Below are 20,960 nucleotides of genomic sequence, written 5' to 3'. Positions count from 1 at the left end.
AAAAAAAACTCTCCTTCACATCTCACTCGTTTGTCTTTGTATAAATCTCCCCTGTCATTTGAATTGGCTGAATTTCCATGTAAACTGTATATTAAGATGTATTTATTTTTCAATTTTTAACCAAACATCACACAGTCAAGCAGCCCATAACCTGCACACGCTGCATGAATCTGGAAAGAATCTGGAAGAAGTAGGTTATGTGTCAGGAGTTCTATAAATATATCTTCAAATAAACAGTTACCTAAGTTCTCTACCATTTATCTCAATACCATTCACACAGTGGTCCAACTGAGCTTGTAGGACAAAGGTCTAAAGAATAATTCGGACATTAACCACTCCACCTTTATAGCTGTATAAGCCTCGGCGCTTTAAAAGTGGAACTTTAGTCAAACTACTTCCTGGTTTGGGCTTTGGGTTTGCACCATGACGTTCCACACAGACCTCATTGTAACTTTAATTTGGGGCTGTTTTTACATGCACAAGGAGACAACACTGACCAGCATGGTAAGTGGATACATCCAACTGTGTTATGTAAGATCAATGTGATTCTCTTGTTATTTGTACATGCTTTATTTGTGTGTTTGCACAACTAGGGAGTGTTGCACAATAGCATAGCAATAGTTCATGCAGCTAATGGCAGGGAATATGTCGTGGGCACATTTTATCTTTATTGTTAAAGAGGAGAGAGAGAGAGAGAGAGAGAGAGAGAGAGGAGAGAGAGAGAGAGAGAGAGAGAGAGAGAGAGAGAGGAGAGAGAGAGAGAGAGAGAGAGAGAGAGAGAGAGAGAGAGAGAGGAGAGAGAGAGAGAGAGAGAGAGAGAGAGAGAGAGAGGAGAGAGAGAGAGAGAGAGAGAGAGAGAGAGAGAGAGGAGAGAGAGAGAGAGAGAGAGAGAGAGAGAGAGAGAGAGAGAGCTTGTGCAAAGAAAGGACAGTAACATTACCTGTACACTGTCCCTTGCCACTGCAAAGGTCACTGGCTGCTGTATGCCCTCTGTCACCTTAGCAATCAAGCAATTTAAATCTAAATATCTCTTGAAAAGTAGTGAAAGATTTTCACACAAAAAAAACTTGACAACACTGACAAAAACCTTCAAATCACAAAGGATTGTCTTGTCTGTGAAATCCTGGACGGGGTTTTATTTAGTATTTCAGTAAAAGGAAAGAACGTGTTTGATAATTTAATTATTACACAATCTCAGATTTATTGTATTAAGAAATTGTTCACAAATTGTATCCTATGAGGGTGTAACCTATAGGCAATTTGATAGAGGGTCTTGATATGGTGTTTCAATTTGAAACAAACATCAATTCTACTACAGTCAATGTAACATGTCTTTACAGCTCCTGTTGTTAAAACAACTCTGGGCAGCTTGAAAGGCGGCTACGTGACTGTGAAGGGCAAAGAGACCGGTGCACATGCCTTTTTGGGCGTCCCGTTTGCCAAGCCGCCTGTTGGCCCTGCTCTGAGACTGGCTCCACCTCAGCCTGTAGAAAAATGGGATGGAGTGAAGGATGCCACTCAACAACCGCACATGTAAAACATCTGTTAAAAGCAAGTACACAAACTCCAGTCGACAACAATACACAAAAAGTCAATAATATCCTTTTAACCAGGTGTATTCAGAATAAAGCATTTACGACCGAAATGTACTCTAAAATGGGAATGAAAGTAGATGTCCCAGACATTTCAGAGGACTGTCTTTACCTGAACATTTACACTCCTGCCAACACAGCTCCTGATGCCAAGCTCCCAGTAAGAACCAGCAGCTTAGACCAGACATGGGTTGTACAAAGTGAACTGAACAATGGTCTGGTCTTTCACAGGTTATGGTTTGGATCCACGGAGGAGGGTTTGTTATGGGCGCTGCTTCTTCATATGATGGTTCTGCAATGGCTGTGTATGAAGATGTTGTCGTGGTGTTGATACAGTATCGCCTCGGACTTCTGGGATTTTTAAGGTAAAACTTTGGAGCCTATTGGAGCCTAATGGTGTCAGCCTATTTCCCCCCTTTTGAGTGAACGGATGATCCATGCCGAGATAATGGGAGAATATCACACCAGACTTTTAAAATCTCTACTAAGTCACGCCATAACCTTTATGATCAGCTCTGATGATCATTACCTAAACACTTTTCTTAGCTGAAGGCCACACTTGTAGTCACTGACTGTGAACAGTTTTACTGTTGTGAGTATTGTTTGTGGTTGTCTGCTCTTGTTGTGAATGTTGTTTCTCTAAGCTGTAATTCAGAAGAGGAACCAGCTGCAAAACGTTTTTTAACAAAGTCTGAATATTGTATCTGTTGCACCCTCGAATGACATGACGATACATTCCGTTTTGCAACTTTTAATAAGTCCACGGTTCAGAATAACACATTTGAGGCACGCAGGGGTACAACACCCACAACACACCTGGGCCACACTCAACACAAATGAATAGGCGTGGCTGACCTACTTTTAACGCCACACGCCGTCCAGGTACAGCCCCTTTCATGAACGTGCACTCTAATTAAAGTGCTCCGTGCTAACATGTCCAATTCAACACACAGAAGTAATAATAATTTAGCATCACAATTAAATATTACCATTATAAATTAGATGAGCAACATATCTGTATAAACAAATAAAATGAAATGAAATTATGAAACACCCCGAAATAATAATTTCAGCACTGGACAGGAAGACATGGCTGGAAACTTTGGTCTTTTGGATCAGATAGAGGCTCTGAAGTGGGTGCAGCAGCACATCCACAATTTTGGTGGGAACCCGGATCTAGTCACCATATTTGGGGAGTCTGCTGGAGGGATGAGTGTGTCTTTGATGGTAGGATAATCACATCAGCTGATACTCTCATCACCTTCTACATAATCTTATGGTTTGTCTTTAATTGAACAGTTCCTCTCACCTTTATCAAATGGACTGTTCCATCAAGGAATTGCTGAGAGTGGCACGGCTGCAATCACTGATCTTTTTCAAATGGACCCCCTTCCCACTGCACAGGTTAGTATATTATGAAGTTAATATCAACCAAATGTTTAATTTGTACTTAGTGTCCCATAATACAAAATGTACAGTATCTTTCTCAAAAAAATTATGAAGCTTCCATGTGATAGATTTATCAGATGAAGGAGCAAGTGAAGAATCCAAACAGTTGTAGAGGCATTGAGGCCTGTATTGTATTTGATCTATTTTTCAATTGTGAAACCAATATTAAATCATCTTTATTTTTTATAACTATTTATTCTGCTTTTCCCCTTTGGGATAAATAAAAGTAATTCTGTTGTACAACTACTTACACATTTGAACTGTTTCCTAGATGGCAGCAAACATGTCCGGCTGCAGCCTTGAAAGTACAGAAATGATTGGTAACTGCATGAGAAATCTTGATCTACAAAAAATTGTGGATCTCTTGGAGGTATGTTGTATAAACCTATTTTTGGCTGAACATTTGTCTCTGTCACTGAGTTATGTTATCTTTTTGCCTCTGATGTAGAAGCCGGAATTGCTATATATAGTAACTATTGATGGACATTTCTTGACCAAACCTGTGGACGAATTGTACCGTAACCAACAATTTCTAAAGGTCCCATTTATGACCGGTATAACAAGCGACGAAGGTGGATGGTTACTCCCTAGTGTAAGTAAGTTCAAGTGTTTTATTTCAGGACACACCAAACACCAATGTGATTTATTTTTTGCTCTCACAGTTTATGGCACCTCAAAACTGGACAGAGGGAATGACTCAGGATGAAGTGAAGGCCGGACTGTCCCTCTTTTATCGCCCAGAGGTGAGATTTACTGTACCAATTTTTTGCACTATTTGCAAAAGTACATTTCTCTGACAGTGCATGTGTTTTTGTTTAAAGCCCAAAGATGTAGCACTAAATTTGATCATAGATGAGTTCACCGGAAAAAGTGAGGATCCCAAAACACTCCGGAGGACCTTTACCGATGTTCTTGGGGACTTTGTTTTCCTCATTCCTGCACTGAAAACCATAAAGGCCCATACAGGTTTGACATTCACTTACTATGTCTTTCAAAGGTATCTGGATAGAGTTACAGAAGTTGAGACGATTCTATTTGAAAATCAATTTCTTTTTTAAAATATTTTTAACACAAATAAAGCATCTCAAAGAATATATATATATATATATATATATATATATATATATATATATATATATATATATATATATATATATATATATATATATATATATATATATATATATATATATATATATATATATAAGGTCTTGTGAGGCTGTCGTCGACTGAAGGAAGATTGTTTTTCAGACCACCGTTCCTATTCAAAGAAGGGTTTTCTTTCCAAACAAAAAAGGCCTCCTTGGCTCCTTCACTCCTCTTTCATGTCATACCCTTTCTCTGCTTTAAATGTTTACCTCACTGACACGGTCTTCAAATGTGGGCTTTAGATGAAGTTGTACGTCCGATTGTTAACGCAAATCCAAGTCCCTTCTGTGTTGATACAGTCTTTAGTGCAATGGTTATTTTCTCCAATGCTCAAATCCTCCTTGGTTCTGTTTCACTTTTGTCCTGTTTTAGTTGAAAGCCCATTCAGGGTATCCACAGACTAAGAGGGCTTTCTGGACATGTTGTGGAACTTATACACAAAGGGTACTACAGCCCCACTCAATTGGGATGATTTAAATCTTAGACTTGATCATTACTCTAAGATTGACTTTTACAAATTAGCCAGTATTTTGAACACCTCTTTGAAAAGGAGAGAAAATATTTACGCCCCCAGATCAAATTTAGAAATCTGCATGTTTTGTTGTAACAATTTGGTAATTAGGCTATAATGTTAAATGAAAAGTAGATAAGTATGTTGATTTTATGTACTATTACTTGGAGAATGTGAAATATCTGCTCAGGATAAGCCATTTTTGTCCTTTTGTTTTAGATGCTGGAGCTCCTGTGTATGTTTATGAGTACAACTTTAGCCCTCCGATGCTAAAGAAACTTAGGCCAGATTTTGTTGGCGCGGACCACGGAGATGAAGTGTTTGCTGTATTTGGATTGTGTTTAACAACTACACAGGTCAAATTAAGTGGTAAGAGAAACAGCGGGTTCAGTTGATTTGTTAAATTGCCCCCTTTTTGGTACTATATTAATGTTAAAACAATTCCCGTTTTTCACTGTAGAAGAATGCACAAAAGAGGAGCTAAACCTCTACCTAAGTGTCATGAAATACTGGGCAAACTTTGCTCGCACTGGGTAAGTGTCATCACCAAAGTTTACTATTGTCCTACACCTAATGAAAGTGCTACTTGTTTATATTGTCTTGCTTACTCTGTTTTTAGCTCTCCAAACGGGGACGGCCTGGTGCACTGGCCACAGTATGGAGAAGAAGAGAACTACCTGTTTATTGACACGGAGCAGGTGGTCCGCCAGGGGCTGAGGAAGGAGCACTTTGTGTTCCTGACTCAGACTCTACCAAAGATGTTGCAAGAGCTTGTGAAGAAAGAGCACATGGAGCTATAGAGGAACTCACAGAACCTTTGATTTAATTTACAAGTAATTAACTTAAACTACAAAGGGCATTTGATGTCATGAAGCAGAAGTGAAATGTCAATAAAGTAATTTTAAAGGAAATTTAGTTGTTACAACGCAGTAGAACAGGAGGAAAGGACAGATTATAGGAAGTTTCAAAACACACTCTTAATAGAACTTGGGTTTGGGAGCAGGACCACACCTCAACCTCTACCTCTACTCCTCCAGTAACCACGCCCCACTCTTTAACCACACCTCTAATTACCCAGAAGCCCTATTTATAAGGCCTATCCACAGCAGCTCTTGTTGTCTCTGCTCTCTTGACCCCGCCCTCCCACCCCATGTCTCTATCATCTTCACCTTAACACATCACCATCCATGGAGGGGGAGTTCTGAATCGGCTGGGCTGATTACCCGAGACAGTGGCCCCATCCTGAGTCTCTATCCAGCCAACTCCCATCGCCCCATCATCGCCCCATCATCGCCCCATCATCGCCCCATCATCGCTCCATCATCGCCCCACCATCGCCCCACCATCGCCCCACCATCGCTCCACCATCACTCCATCATCGCTCCATCATCACCTCATCATCGCTCTATCATCACTTCATCATCGCTCCATCATCACCCTATCATCACTCCATCATCGCTCCATCATCGCATCACCATCGCCCCATCATCGCCTCATCATCACTCTCTCATCGCTCCATCATCGCCCCACCATCGCTCCATCATCGCTCCATCATCACTCCATCATCGCCCCACCATCGCCCCATCATCGCCCCATCATCGCTCCACCATCGCTCCATCATCGCCCCACCATCGCCCCACCATCGCTCCATCATCGCTCCATCATCACTCCATCATCGCCCCACCATCGCCCCATCATCGCCCCATCATCACTCCACCATCGCCCCACCATCGCTCCATCATCGCTCCATCATCACTCCATCATCGCCCCACCATCGCCCCATCATCGCCCCATCATCGCTCCAGCATCGCCCCACCATCGCCCCACCATTGCTCCACCATCGCTCCATCATCGCTCCATCATCACTATTATCAATAAACATTCTTTCACATTCCATTGTTGTGGCGTGGTCCTTGCAAGTGAAGTTCCATCTGAAGCAGCAGAAGCGTCAGCCTCTCCAGCCTCTCGTTGCTTTCATCTCCACCAGAGTCCAGGCCCAGGGGAAGAGGTTTTCTCTAAGAATCTTTGCCTCATTAATGTTTGCACCCTCAAGTGCAATAAAAAAAACTCTCCTTCACATCTCACTCGTTTGTCTTTGTATAAATCTCCCCTGTCATTTGAATTGGTTGAATTTCCATGTAAACTGTATATTTAGGTGTATCTATTTTTTCATTTTTCAACCAAACATCACACAGTCAAGCAGCCCATAACCTGCACACGCTGCATGAATCTGGACAGAATCTGGACAGAAGTTAGGTTATGTGTCAGAAAGTCAATAAATATATATCTAACCAAACAGTTACAGTTCTTTATCATTATCTCAATAACCATTCACACAGTGGTCCAACTGAAGCTTGTAGGACAAAGGTCTAAAGAATAATGCAAACATGAACCACTCCCACCTTTATAGCTGTTAAAGCCTCAGCGCTTTAAAAGGGGAAACTTTAGTCAAAAGGCTTCTTGGTTTGGGCTTTGGGTTTGTACCATGACGTTCCACACAGACCTCATTGTAACTTTAATTTTGGGTCTGTTTTTACATGCACAAGGAGACAACACTGACCAGCATGGTAAGTAGATACATCCAACTGTGTTATGTAAGATCTAATAATGTGATTCTCTTGTTATTTGTACATGCTTTATTTTGTGTGTTTGCACAACTAGGGAGTGTTGCACAATAGCATAGCAATAGTTCATGCAGCTAATGGCAGGGAATATGTCGTGGGCACATTTTATCTTTATTGTTAAAGAGAGAGAGAGAGAGAGATAAAGAGAGAGTGAGAGAGAGAGAGAGAGAGAGAGAGAGAGAGAGAGAGAGAGAGAGAGAGAGAGAGAGAGAGAGAGAGAGAGAGAGAGAGAGAGAGAGAGTAACATTACCTGTACACTGTCCCTTGCCACTGCATAAGGTCACTGGCTGCTGTATGCCCTCTGTCACCTTAGCAATCAAGCAATATAAATCTAAATATGTATTTTGGAAAGTAGTGAATGGTTATCATAAAAAACATGGACAACAATAACAAAAACCTTCAAATCACAAAGGATTGGCTTGCCTTTGAAATCTTGGGCAGGGTTTTATTTAGTGTTTCAGTGAAAGGAAAGAACGTGTTTAATCATTTAATTATTACACAATTATTGTATTAAGACATTTTTCACAAATTGTATCCTATGAGGGTGTAACCTATAGGCAATTTGATAGAGGGTCTTAATATGGTGTTTCAATTTGAAACACACATCAATTCTACTACAGTCAATGTAACATGTCTTTACAGCTCCTGTTGTTAAAACAACTCTGGGCAGCTTGAAAGGCGGCTACGTGACTGTGAAGGGCAAAGAGACCGGTGCACATGCCTTTTTGGGCGTCCCGTTTGCCAAGCCGCCTGTTGGCCCTGCTCTGAGACTGGCTCCACCTCAGCCTGTAGAAAAATGGGATGGAGTGAAGGATGCCACTCAACAACCGCACATGTAAAACATTTGTTAAAAGCAAGTACACAAACTCCAGTTGACAACAATACACAAAAAAACAATAATATCCTTTTAACCAGGTGTATTCAGAGTAAAGGATTGCTGGCAGATTTGTACTCTAAAGTGGGGATGAAAATAGAAGTATTAGACATTTCAGAGGACTGTCTTTACCTGAACATTTACACTCCTGCCAACACAGCTCCTGATGCCAAGCTCCCAGTAAGAACCAGCAGCTTAGACCAGACATGGGTTGTACAAAGTGAACTGAACAATGGTCTGGTCTTTCACAGGTTATGGTTTGGATCCACGGAGGAGGGTTTGTTATGGGCGCTGCTTCTTCATATGATGGTTCTGCAATGGCTGTGTATGAAGATGTTGTCGTGGTGTTGATACAGTATCGCCTCGGACTTCTGGGATTTTTAAGGTAAAACTTTGGAGCCTATTGGAGCCTAATGGTGTCAGTCTATTTCCCCCCTTTTGAGTGAACGGATGATCCATGCCGAGATAATGGGAGAATATCACACCAGACTTTTAAAATCTCTATTAAGTCACGCCATAACCTTTATGATCAGCTCTGATGATCATTACCTAAACACTTTTCTTAGCTGAAGGCCACACTTGTAGTCACTGACTGTGAACAGTTTTACTGTTGTGAGTATTGTTTGTGGTTGTCTGCTCTTGTTGTGAATGTTGTTTCTCTAAGCTGTAATTCAGAAGAGGAACCTGCTGCAAAACGGTTTCTAACAAAGTCTGAATATTGTATCTGTATAAACAAATAAAATGAAATGAAATGAAATTATGAAACACCCCGAAATAATAATTTCAGCACTGGACAGGAAGACATGGCTGGAAACTTTGGCCTTTTGGATCAGATAGAGGCTCTGAAGTGGGTGCAGCAGCACATCCACAATTTTGGTGGGAACCCGGATCTAGTCACCATATATGGGGAGTCTGCTGGAGGGATGAGTGTGTCTTTACTGGTAAGATAATCACATCAGCTCATATTCTCATCACCTTCTACATTATCTTATGGTTTGTCTTTAATTGAACAGTTCCTCTCACCTTTATCAAATGGACTGTTCCATCAAGGAATTGCTGAGAGTGGCACAGCACACACAATTTTTGATATTTTTCAAATGGATCCCGTTCTCACTGCACAGGTTGGTTAGTATATTATGAAGTTAATATCAACAAAATATGTCATTTGTACAGTATCTTTCTCAAAAAAAATATGAAGCTTCTGATAGAACTAAATCTTTGAGAAAGAAGACAACGTTAGAAGAAATAAGAAGTTTTAGAGACCATCCATATCTTTAACCCCGGTGGAATACGGGGGAGAAACGACAAAGAGGAACAGGCTTCCAGTTCACACACTGGACAGCCCACCACTCTGAGCGCTCTGCCGGTCTCCCACGTCCACCTTCCTCTTATTAAGGACCATACGATAGCTACACATTGACCAGCTTCCCCTAAGTGGAAAAGGTCACTGGTACAGGTCACAGACATGACAGCCCACACTTTTAATATATCTCAGCACTTTACACTGTTGACATAGATGGTTGGTAGTGAAGCTAACAAGTTAGTTAGTCCTGTCGTTGCGAAGCAAGTAAGGTATTTCCGTCTGTTTTCGTCTTTCATGAGAAACTGCTCCGTCTGCAAACTAAATGTTAAGCATGATAATACGTGATACATTAGTAAGATAAAATACATAATTCCAACAGCTTCCAAGTGATAGATTTATCAGATGAAGAAGCAAGCGAAGAATCCAAACAGTTGTAGAGGCATTGAGGCCTGTATTGTATTTGATCTAGTTTTAATGTGTTACCAATTTTAAATTACCTTTATTTTTGATATGATTTTTTCTGCTTTTCCCTTTTGGGATGAATAAAAGTAATTCTGTTTTACAACTACTTACACATTTGAACTGTTTCCTAGATGGCAGCAAACATGTCCGGCTGCAGCCTTGAAAGTACAGAAATGATTGGTAACTGTATGAGAAATATTGATCTACAAAAAATTGTGGATCTCTTGGAGGTATGTTGTATAAACCTGTTTTTTCTATGAACATTTATCTCTGTCACTGAGTTATCTTTATGCCTCTGATGTAGAAGCCGGAATTGTTATTTATAGTAACTGTTGATGGACATTTCTTGACCAAACCTGTGGACGAATTGTACCGTAACCAACAATTTCTAAAGGTCCCATTTATGACCGGTATAACAAGCGACGAAGGTGGATGGTTACTCCCTAGTGTAAGTAAGTTCAAGTGTTTTATTTCAGGACACACCAAACACCAATGTGATTTCTATTTTTGCTCTCACAGTTTATGGCACCTCAAAACTGGACAGAGGGAATGACTCGGGATGAAGTGAAGGCCGGACTGTCCCTCTTTTATCGCCCAGAGGTGAGATTTACTGTACCATTTTTTGCACAGTTTTCAAAAGTACATTTCTCTGACAGTGCATGTGTTTTTGTTTAAAGCCCAAAGATGTAGCACTGAATTTGATCGTAGATGAGTTCACCGGAAAAAGTGAGGATCCCAAAATGCTCCGAAAAGCCTTTACCGATGTTCTCGGGGACTTTATTTTCACCGTTCCTGCACTGAAAACCATAAAGGCCCATACAGGTTTGACATTCACTTACTATGTCTTTCAAAGGTATCTGGACACAGCTACAGAAGGAACGTAGACCGACCGGTAAATAGAGAGCTTTGCCTTTCGGCTCAGCTCCCTCTTTACCACAACGGTCCGATGCAGCGACTGCTTCACACTCGGCTGCAAACCATCCCAGTGCATGTTGCAGGTCCGGGTTTGATGGAGCCATCAGGACAACATCGTCTGCAAACAGCAGAGATGAGATCCTGTGGTCCCCAAACCGGACACCCTCCGACCCCTGACTGCGTCTAGAAATTCTGTCCATAAAAGCAATGAACAGAACCGGTGACAAAGGGCAGCCCTGGCGGAGTCCAACATGCACTGGGAACAGGTCTGACTTACTGCCGGCAATGCGAACACAGCTCCTGCTCCGGTCATACAGGGACCTGACAGCCCTGAGCAAAGGGCCCCGGACCCCGTACTCCCGGAGCACCCCCAAAGGACACCCCGAGGGACACGGTCGAAAGCCTTTTCCAGATCCACAAAGCACATATGGACTTGGTTGGGCAAACTCCCATGAACCCTCGAGCACCCGGTGGAGGGTGTAGAGCTGGTCCAGTGTTCCACGACCGGGACGAAAACCACTCTGCTCCTCCTGAATCCGAGGTTCGACTATCGGTCGGATTCTCCTCTCCAGTACCTTGGAATAGACCTTACCCAGGAGGCTGAGGAGTGTGATCCCTCTGTAGTTGGAACACACCCTCCGGTCCCCGACCGCCACGCGATGTTGCAGAGACGTGTCAACCAAGACAGTCCTACAACATCCAGATACTTTAGGTACTCAGGGCGGATCTCATCCACCCCTGGAGCCCTGCCACCGAGGAGTTTGTGAACAACCTCAGTGACTTCAGCTTGGGTGATGGATGAGCCAGCCTCTGAGTCCCCAGTCTCTACTTCCTCTTTGGAAGACGTGACGGTGAACATGGTGTTCGTTATGGACAATCCGTGGCTAGCACAGAAGTCCAATAACTGAACACCGCTCGGGTTCAGATAGGGGAAGCCGTTCTTCCCGATCACCCCTCCCCAGGTGTCACTGTCATTGCCCACGTGGGCGTTGAAGTCCCCCAGTAGAACAACGGAGTCCCTGGTCGGTGCACTGTCCAGTACTCCTCCCAAGGACTCCAAGAAGGCCGAGTACTCTGCACTGCTGTTCGGCCCGTAGGCCGCCACAACAGTGAGAGACCTGTCCCCCACCCGAAGGCGGAGGGACGCGACCCTCTCGTTCACTGGGGTGAACTCCAACACATGGCGGCTGAGCTGAGGGGCTATAAGCAAGCCCACACCAGCCCACCGCCTCTCCCCGCGGGCAACACCAGAGGAGATCTCCTCTCGAGGAGATGGGTTCCAGAGCCCAAACTGTGCGTGGAGGTGAGGCCGACTATATCTGGTCGGTATCGCTCAACCTCGCGCACAAGCTCAGGCTCTTTCCCCCCCAGCGAGGTGACATTCCATGTCCCCAGAGTTAGTCTCTGTGTCTGGAGATCTGGTCGCCGAGGCCCCTGCCGTCGACTGCTGCCCAGATCTCTCTGCACCTGCCCCTTATCCTCCTGCGGGTGGTGGGCCCACGGGAGGGCGGCCCCACGTCGCTCCTTCGGGCTGTGCCCGGCTGGGCCCCGTGGGGTAAGACCCGGCCACCAGGCGCTCGCCATCGAGCACCCATCCCAGGCCTGGCTCCGGGCGACGTAAACGGCCTTGTTTTTGTTGTTATCATAAGAGGCTTCTGAACCGATCTTTGTCTGACCCGTCACCTAGGACCTGTTTGCCTTGGGAGACCCGCAACATAGCTCCCGGGATCATTCGGGCGCTCAAACCCCTCCACCACGTTAAGGTGTCGGTTCAAGGAGAGGGTACTACAGCCCCACTCAATTGGGATGATTTAAATCTTAGACTTGTTCATTACTTTTAGACTCACTTTTATAAATTAGCCAGTATTTTGAACCCCCCCTTTGAAAAGGAGAGAAAATATTTATTTGAATATTTATTTTATTTGAAATGAAAAGAAGTATGTTGATTTTATGTACTATTACTTGGAGAATGTGAAATATCTGCTCAGGATAAGCCATTTTTGTCCTTTTGTTTTAGATGCTGGAGCTCCTGTGTATGTTTATGAGTACAACTTTAGCCCTCCGATGCAAAAGAAACTTAGGCCAGATTTTGTTGGAGCGGACCACGGAGATGAAGTGTTTGCTGTATTTGGAATGTGCTTAACAACTACACATATACAACTAAATGGTAAGAGAAACAGCCGGAAAATTATATTTGTCAAATTTCCCCCTTTTTGGTACTATATTAATGTTAAAACAATTCCCGTTTTTTACTGTAGAAGAATGCTCAAAAGAGGAGATAGACCTCTCCCTAAGTGTCATGAAATACTGGGCAAACTTTGCTCGCACTGGGTAAGTGTCATCACCAAAGTTTATTGCCCTACACCTAATGAAAGTGCTACTTGTTTATATTGTCTTGCTTACTCTGTTTTTAGCTCTCCAAACGGGGACGGCCTGGTGCACTGGCCACAGTATGGAGAAGAAGAGAACTACCTGTTTATTGACACGGAGCAGGTGGTCCGCCAGGGGCTGAGGAAGGAGCACTTTGTGTTCCTGACTCAGACTCTACCAAAGATGTTGCAAGAGCTTGAGAAGAAAGAGCACACGGAGTTATAAAGCCACTGGACACATGCAATGTTTAAATTGGTTAGCATGCATTAGCTTTATGTTCAATCAACTATACATGAAATTAAGAGTTGCATTGCATTGTAAAACACTCAATACTGTAACTTGGAGGATCTAACTGAAAATGTAATGTTTTTGTTAGGGTTGTCTTTACTTTTATGCAGTCATTACTGTCAAGGTTTGCTTTATCATATCCCTTTACCTCAACGTCTCCTAACCTAAAGGCTTCATACTTGAATATTTAAAATGTTAACTGCATATTGAGAAGATTTGTGAATTTTAGTTTTTCCCATGTCAAATATGTGCTGTATGACCTGGTTGTCCTGTTTATTGATCGACATATTGTAAAATGTGTGTCCATTACATACATTACACACATGCACAGAGAACAAAAGTTGAAAGCTGGACTACCGTGACTTTTGCATTGAAGAGCAAAAAAACATAAAAAGAATACAAACAAGATTTTTGTTCATAGTTTAATTTATTTACTGAGAATAGTGCTTAAGCTCAAAACTCCCTGAAGTTTGACGTGAGCAGTTCAATAGATCAATTTCGATTTAGACTAGGCTAGTGACATAAAAAGCAGACCATGTAAACGAGACAATCAAAGGCAAATCAGTTTGAAAGCTGTGTACTCATGGTTCACACAAATCCCACACAGAGAATACAACAACCACAACAAAAGTTCATTTAAAGTCAATAAATTAATACAATAGCTGACAAAATGAGCAAAAAATGATGCACAAATTAGTAAAGCTGTTATCAGTTTACAAGTGCAGGCCAGTGGTTCTGAGCGGATTTACAGCCCAGTAAAGTGCACTTGGAGTAGATAAAAAGCAACTGGACGTTACCATCAGGCCATACTGAGAAATACAGACTATTACTCAAAGGTGCACCCACCTTTCTGGTAGACGGCCTGCCGCCTGTTTGTCTCTGTGTAGATGTTATTGCTTTGCCTCTAATGTTCCACAGTATGGCATTGAGACTTATCCATATCCATAAAGACAAGCAGGTGAAGCAACCAGGCTCAGGTGTTAGAAGAGGTGAGTTCAAGGTATTTCTGAGCGATTAAAACAGCCAAAATGACATAAATGCTACAGATAATGCCAAACTGTTGAACATTTCAGGCAAAGCAATAACATAAAGTACATGGAGACAAGCGAACTGATGTGCCCACCACCAGAAATGTTACATAGTGCAGCTTTGATACTCAGTGCTGCACTTAAGCATTGGTTTTCAAATTGGTTTGCACAGTTCCTTTTTTTTTTTTTTTTTTTTTTGCAAAACTGAGGAAAAATAATGATGAAGATGTGCAGCCATACAAACATCATGTCGGGCAATTTCAAACAAACACCTAAAAGCAATACATTTAAAGGATAAGCACATAAATTGTATATTGTGATACAATAAATAAATAAATACAGCTTATGTCTAGGTCTAGGCTATATTAAACTGCGGTACATTTTTGTCCCGGGTAATGTGTCGGGCGTGGTAGAAGTGTTGTAATTGTCAAGTATATCTCACTATAGAAGGGTCCAAAGATCAATATCATATCATTCTTAAGAAAGCAAACTGCAGCCAAGAAAGTTATCATAAACTCCACTTTGCATGACAACTAGGCAATTTTACAACAGTAGAAAAGTATACTTCTACTTTATACTGTATTTACATAGATATTTTGTGTGTCAATGACTTGCGGCTAATAAAAATAATACCGTGTATGTTAACCAAACTTGGTGTAATGACAGAGGGTCAGATATACAGTAATTCCATATGAATAATATGCAACATGCAAAATAACAGAGTGGAACAAGTCGAATACTATATTGTTGAATACATCAGCGGCCTTCGAGCACTATGAAGTACAGACATGATTGTAAAGGTCAGAGGCACATACACTCCTATCAATGAGATGAATTAAAAATGCGCATTCACTTTCTTCGGGCAGGGAATTACGTAATAATATATTTATAGTGATCATGCTGCTGGGCGTTATTTGTAAGGTCAAACTAAGTAAGAAATGGTGACGCGAGACACCATTCAAAAGTGCTATTTGAGGAACACTGGTGCAAAACTTGAGGTGACAACGCTAGCTTAATTTTAGGCAGTAAAGCCATGCCCAGGGTTTATTGATGCAAACAATGATAGAACTAATGGCGGTCGACAGCAAATGTGGTCGTAGCGAAGGACAACGTATGTGATGTGTGCATTCATCGGGCTGTTACGCACTTCACTGTAGACTAAAAGCTGGATGCATCAGGATGTCCAGGACTGCATATTGCGCAGCATGGCCTCAAAGCGCTCCGTGTTCGGGGCCTGGGCGTGGGGCAGGTTGTCCGTGAGGCGGCTGTACAAGCTGAAAGACTTCAGCTCGAGCCAGATGAACCCAAAACGGTCCGGGTCAAAAAGCACAAAGAGCCCCGGGGTGCGCTCGGGACTCGTGAATCCATGTCCAGCGATCAGGCCAGTACCATAAAAACTGAAAGGAAGAAATGCTCATCAGTATATAGTTTCTATTTTAGAGGACGGGAAAGGTAGTTTGGTATTTATTATTTGCAAATAATGAAATGGGGAAAAAAAGGCCCTGGACAAATGATCAAGTCCAAATACCAGAAAACTACCATTCCCCTCAGTTCAGCTGTGGCGCTCCACAGTCCTTCTCACCTTGAAGATTTTGCCCATAAACTTTTAGAAAGATTTTAATATTAAGAGTTTGAATATTTGGCATGTGGCAACCAGTGTTGGGGAAGTTACTTAATTAGTTACCCATTACTAATTACAACTGCACTTTGGTCAGCTGATGTTGTTTTAAATGTGCTTTATACATACATTTTACATTGACATTGACTTTGACAGTGACTTGAAATCAGATTTAACCCCCCCAAAAACCCTAAAAACGCAAGGTTTTGTACCAAACAGTACAGATCTGAGATTTAAAGTCTGGATACAAATCTAATGAAATGTTAAAGTAATGATTTGGCTTGGAGAAACAGTACTTTCATTATTTATTTATTTTCAAATTCAATTCTATTTTATTATTATTATTATTATTATTATTATTAATAATAATAATAATAACAACAATTATAGCCTTCTGACTGAAATCTTTATCAAAGGTATATAAATCAGTAGCCACTCTACTAAATACTGTATATTGAAAATAAATGGGAAAGAGGTAATTTGTAAAATATATGAAAACCACAAAATCGCATGTATGGAAAGAAGTAAGAATGTATCCTGTTTTTTCATAACACCATGTCAAAGTGCCCACTATTAACAAGGAAATGCTAAATATTGCAGAAATTATGGTTGCCAGGAGGCACACCATGAGCGTGTGTTCTGGGACTATCCTGTTACTCAGAAATACTGGAGTGAAATTTACAAGGCACAGCCTGTTTTTGACATCACAATCCCCGTCAATTTCAGAACTACATTTTTGGACCTCCAAACTCCGGCCATGGACATTATCAACAGATATTTTTGGATATCCTGGCAGCAGGGAAAAGGGCCATCACAAAAAAACTTTGACAAATTTGACAGATTTGGACTAATTGGGACTTTTACTTTGTGCCTACTTTTGTTTCCTTTGAGTGTTTTTTCTTTCTTTACTTTTCAATTACTTATACTTAACTTAAACGTATCGGTATTGTTCCATTGCTTGTTTTTCTTGTTTTAAATTTGAGGAAAAAAAGAAAACAAACTCATGCATTAAACTACTTAGTTACTGCCTCAAGAAAGTATCTTAATTACGTTACTAGCGGACTACTTTATTTGTAATATAATAAAAATGTATCAAAAAGATGGCTTTTTGCTTTATTAAAGATATTTAAAACGAGGTAAACAACAAATGAGCTGCTTAAATTAGCTTAACACCAACAATAGACATTGGTGACATCTCAACAAGCGTCTCATCTTTGCCTTTGAGGTGGTTTGTTTACCTGCAGCACGTCTATGGGCTCCTTGTTTAAAGACATTTGGTAGCAGAGGAAGGTTCTGTTCTCTTCACAAACAATGTTGTTGGAGTCGCAAGTAATTAACAAAGTATTTTGTCGTGTACAGTAATGGGCTACAGTAATACGTTCCTCAAAAATGTAATATATTATAGTAACTACAACATCATAGAGTAATGTCTATGATGATCATATTTTAGTCCAAATAAACATCTACAAATTCAAATTTGGCTAAATGTCTTTTGAACTTTGAGGTTTCAGAAATATATTTTGAATTACATGTGTAACACGTAGCTGATTAGCCCCCAGCAAGCTTTTATTTCCTGATCCCCAGAGTTTGGCAGGACTGCTGAGCTCCATAAGTAGTTTGTTTTGTCGAGTCTTACTCACCACTTCCTGCAGGTGCGGGGGTACACTTCATTGCGGGCCATCACCCCCAAAGGCAGGACAAAGGGCAGGAGTTCAAGTTGGTTACTGCTGCTGCTCGGCTCTGGCTGGCAGTTTTCTGAGCCAGCACTTTGGTCTGCGCTTCTCTCCTCCCCCCCACACGCACCCTCCTCTGTGCTGTTGGTGGCTGCAATAGAAGCATTGGTTTCCTGCTGTTCCACCTCCCGCTGCACCTCGGCATGCACCCCCAGGACCAGGCGGGACAGTTCCTCAATACTGCGCTGGCGTTCCTCGTCCGGAAGAACCACAGGTCGACTCAGGTCAACGTCTAAAGTGAGCTGTCCGGCAGGAACATTGGGGTCTCCCTGTGGTACAAGACACATCTTTATGATATTGTGTAGGGCAAAAGCAAGCTGCGTTCTGTGGTAACTTTGATTAACATCTTCATTATCATCAAATGACAGAATATATGTTTTTGCACAGCACTGCAGCGAGTTGACAAGAGGAAAGATATTGAGCCAACAATGCCTTAAATAATGGTGATTTACATAATTATACATTTCCCAATCATTTTTGGTCATACATTTTCTGAAAATCTCAAATATTAAGAGTTTGACAATACAACAGATGCTAGGGCTGTACTCAATATATAGATGTATCGTAATGCACTTATTGTCAATACACATCGATACAAGGATGCGTATCTGCATACTTTTAAACAAAGTTAATTCATTATAAATTGCCGAGATATACACTTAACTACCTGCTTACTACTTCATCTGAGCTGATAAGTGGAGTCAGCTGTGTTCTGAAATTAAATGACATGAACATGAAATTAACATGAAATTTCAATCTATTTTGTAATTTAGCACAAAGAAAACATTTTTGTTTAATTATCTTTTGAGACCATTGCCAAAATAACGGTGATTTACACATATTTCAAAATGCATGAGTTCCATATGTTGAAGAAAATGAAACGTTTTAATACATTGTTTGTTGACGATGATCCCAAATGTACCAGCTTTGATGTTCAGAGCGTTTTCCTGCTGGTCAGGAACTCACCGTGAGCTTAGTGGCTCTTGCCGACGTCCCATGAAAACTCAGCATAACAATCTCCAGTCCATGGCTGCCGTAGGTGCCCTTGAAGAGGCCTGGCTGTAGCAGAGCTGAAGGCAGCGGAGGAGGAAGATATATCCTCCGGTATGTCAGACAATTACTAATGAACAAAAGAGAATAAAACATTATCCATTATGTCTACATAAATAGGTTGCGCACACATGACATCACAACAGTTCTGCTGGACATGTCATAATCCTATGGTGGAATTTTCTGTCTGATAGCAGATTGATTGACCCGGTTTATAGTTACTATCTTTGTAATTATTGAGTCCAAGTTAGCTCATGCCAGATTGATTTTTAATCATTGAATCCATCATTGATCGTCATGCCAGAAAGCACAGATGTCAGGATACATAACATTTGCTCAAAAATAGTCCCGAAGCACTTCAAGGAGAAGCAATCCCAAAGGTGAGAGATTCAATGCTCGACTTGTGGGATGTGACGTGCTTGGCTGGATAAGAGCTCTGTTGCGTGTTGCTAGAATAATATGTTTAACGAATGGACACACTGACAGGATTGCCCGGGGCATGCCAGGTTTATAATGAAGTTTATATCTATAGCACTTTACAGCAAGATTCCTCCTGTGCTGTGGTAGAGTCCACTTTAATGCCTGGTAATCTTTCTCATAAAGTGGTTGTACATATGGGTGATGGAGAATAATACGGATGACCTGCTGCTGAAGTCTTCCTAGGCGCTTAACTTGTGTTGGAGGAGAAAGATTTGTGTTGCCGCATTCCTGCATATTTGATGGCTGTTTTGTTTTTTCTGGGTTTGCTTGGATTTAACTTAATTTCTCAAGTTTGTGCCTAACCCTTTACTTTTACAGTAAGTAACGGGAGAACCTGATACAGTCTTTAATGATATCTGGTGTACTGTCTAATTAAATAGAGCAGCTGGGCTAGATCATTTATAAAGAGTATTGACAAGTGGTCATAGCAACTGGTCAATGCCCAATCTCGTCAGATCTCAGAAGCTAAGTAGGATATGGGCCGGGTTAGTACTTGGATGGGAGACCACAGGAATGCCAGGTGCCACATGGAGGGCGCTGGTGCACAATGTGGTGTTCTTGGAAAAGACACTTCACCCACCTCCAGTATTCAAGTATACAGGTGTATGAATTAGAGTGTGTTTCTGAGAGTGAGGCTGCAATGGCATGTTTACTGTATGTGTATCATCAACATGCACTGTCCCGACCAAAATAAATATATAAAAATAAATAAATAAGGTAGGAGCCAAAGCGCTTCCTTGGGGAAGGCCTGAACGGACTGTGCGCGTCCCAATGATAGCTTCATTAATTTGTTGCCTGACAGATGAATAATTTACAATCCACAAAAATAGGACACCATACGGCTTCAAGCTGATATATGGGTCACTGTGAATTGAATTTTAAACATTTATTGATCTAGAAAAGCTGGCTCTAAGGGATGTCAAAAGTATTGAAAATTAGATAACTTATGCTTATACTTAGCTTACGAATTGGTACTTAAACTAGTATAGAAATTAGTTATTTGTTTGGGCGAGTATCAATAAATAAATACATTTTAAAAATTCAATCATCTTGAAAAGTCTATAGTCTAAAAAATAACCTTTTCAATGATTATTGTGGTATTGAAATCGTTACTGAACCTTTTGCTTAGTCTTAAAATCGAGTTTGAAATGTTAGTACTGCGACAACATTAGAGGCTCAGGGTGAAAGCGGTCGGGAAAAGACCAGATGTCATTATGAATATTTGAATCTGCTCTATCGAAGCGTCACAACAGTAGAGCAATCCGGGAAACCAAACTTTTGTTAAATTCAGTTGAAAATACGTGCACATAATATATTATGTGCACGTATTTTTTGCAACAAGAATTTAATTCTGAGGAGTTTGTTAACTCACAAACATTGTGAGAACTCCTCTGGCTGGTCAGGCCAGGGCCTTTCCACATGAAACCAAAACTGTAACAAAGTTTAGCATTTTTTCAGTCAGCAGAAATCAACAAAAGTGATATTATCTGCTCACAATAGCTTCAGACAGTGGT

The 20,960-nt window shown here is 41.4% G+C and overlaps 2 protein-coding genes and 1 pseudogene across 3 annotated transcripts in view; 2 read left to right on the top strand and 1 right to left on the bottom strand.

The window, feature by feature from the left end:
* The first annotated feature begins 423 nt into the window (after positions 1-423).
* Positions 424-6,844, top strand: LOC140348566 (cocaine esterase-like; annotated as a pseudogene).
* A 282-nt stretch (positions 6,845-7,126) lies between these two features.
* On the top strand, positions 7,127-13,488 carry LOC140348567 (pyrethroid hydrolase Ces2e-like). The gene is made up of 13 exons (XM_072434520.1): positions 7,127-7,268; positions 7,968-8,160; positions 8,241-8,379; positions 8,451-8,584; positions 8,987-9,140; positions 9,213-9,320; positions 10,096-10,194; positions 10,269-10,412; positions 10,484-10,564; positions 10,642-10,786; positions 12,897-13,046; positions 13,138-13,210; positions 13,294-13,488. Exons 1-13 carry the CDS (start codon positions 7,187-7,189, stop codon positions 13,472-13,474), a joined length of 1,683 nt encoding a protein of 560 aa, XP_072290621.1. The 5' UTR covers positions 7,127-7,186; the 3' UTR covers positions 13,475-13,488.
* Positions 13,489-13,945: 457 nt separating this feature from the next.
* fbxo31 (F-box protein 31) overlaps positions 13,946-20,960 on the bottom strand; it is a 10,257-nt gene continuing 3,242 nt past the window's right edge. For both annotated transcript variants that reach the window (XM_072434611.1, XM_072434610.1), the window contains 3 exons: positions 18,883-19,036; positions 17,824-18,185; positions 13,946-15,962 (listed from right to left, as the gene is read on the bottom strand). In XM_072434611.1, the coding sequence (XP_072290712.1) occupies positions 15,740-15,962; positions 17,824-18,185; positions 18,883-19,036 (739 nt within the window). In that variant the 3' untranslated portion in view covers positions 13,946-15,739. The remainder of the gene's footprint in view (positions 15,963-17,823; positions 18,186-18,882; positions 19,037-20,960) is intronic.

This window comes from Eucyclogobius newberryi, unplaced genomic scaffold, assembly GCF_026437365.1.
Source record: "Eucyclogobius newberryi isolate DKJ021-1_F unplaced genomic scaffold, fEucNew1.0.hap1 SCAF_7, whole genome shotgun sequence".
NCBI classification, from domain to species: domain Eukaryota; kingdom Metazoa; phylum Chordata; class Actinopteri; order Gobiiformes; family Gobiidae; genus Eucyclogobius; species Eucyclogobius newberryi.
The sequence above is the reverse complement of the archived record's forward strand: the minus strand, read 5'-3'. Positions and strand labels throughout refer to the sequence as shown.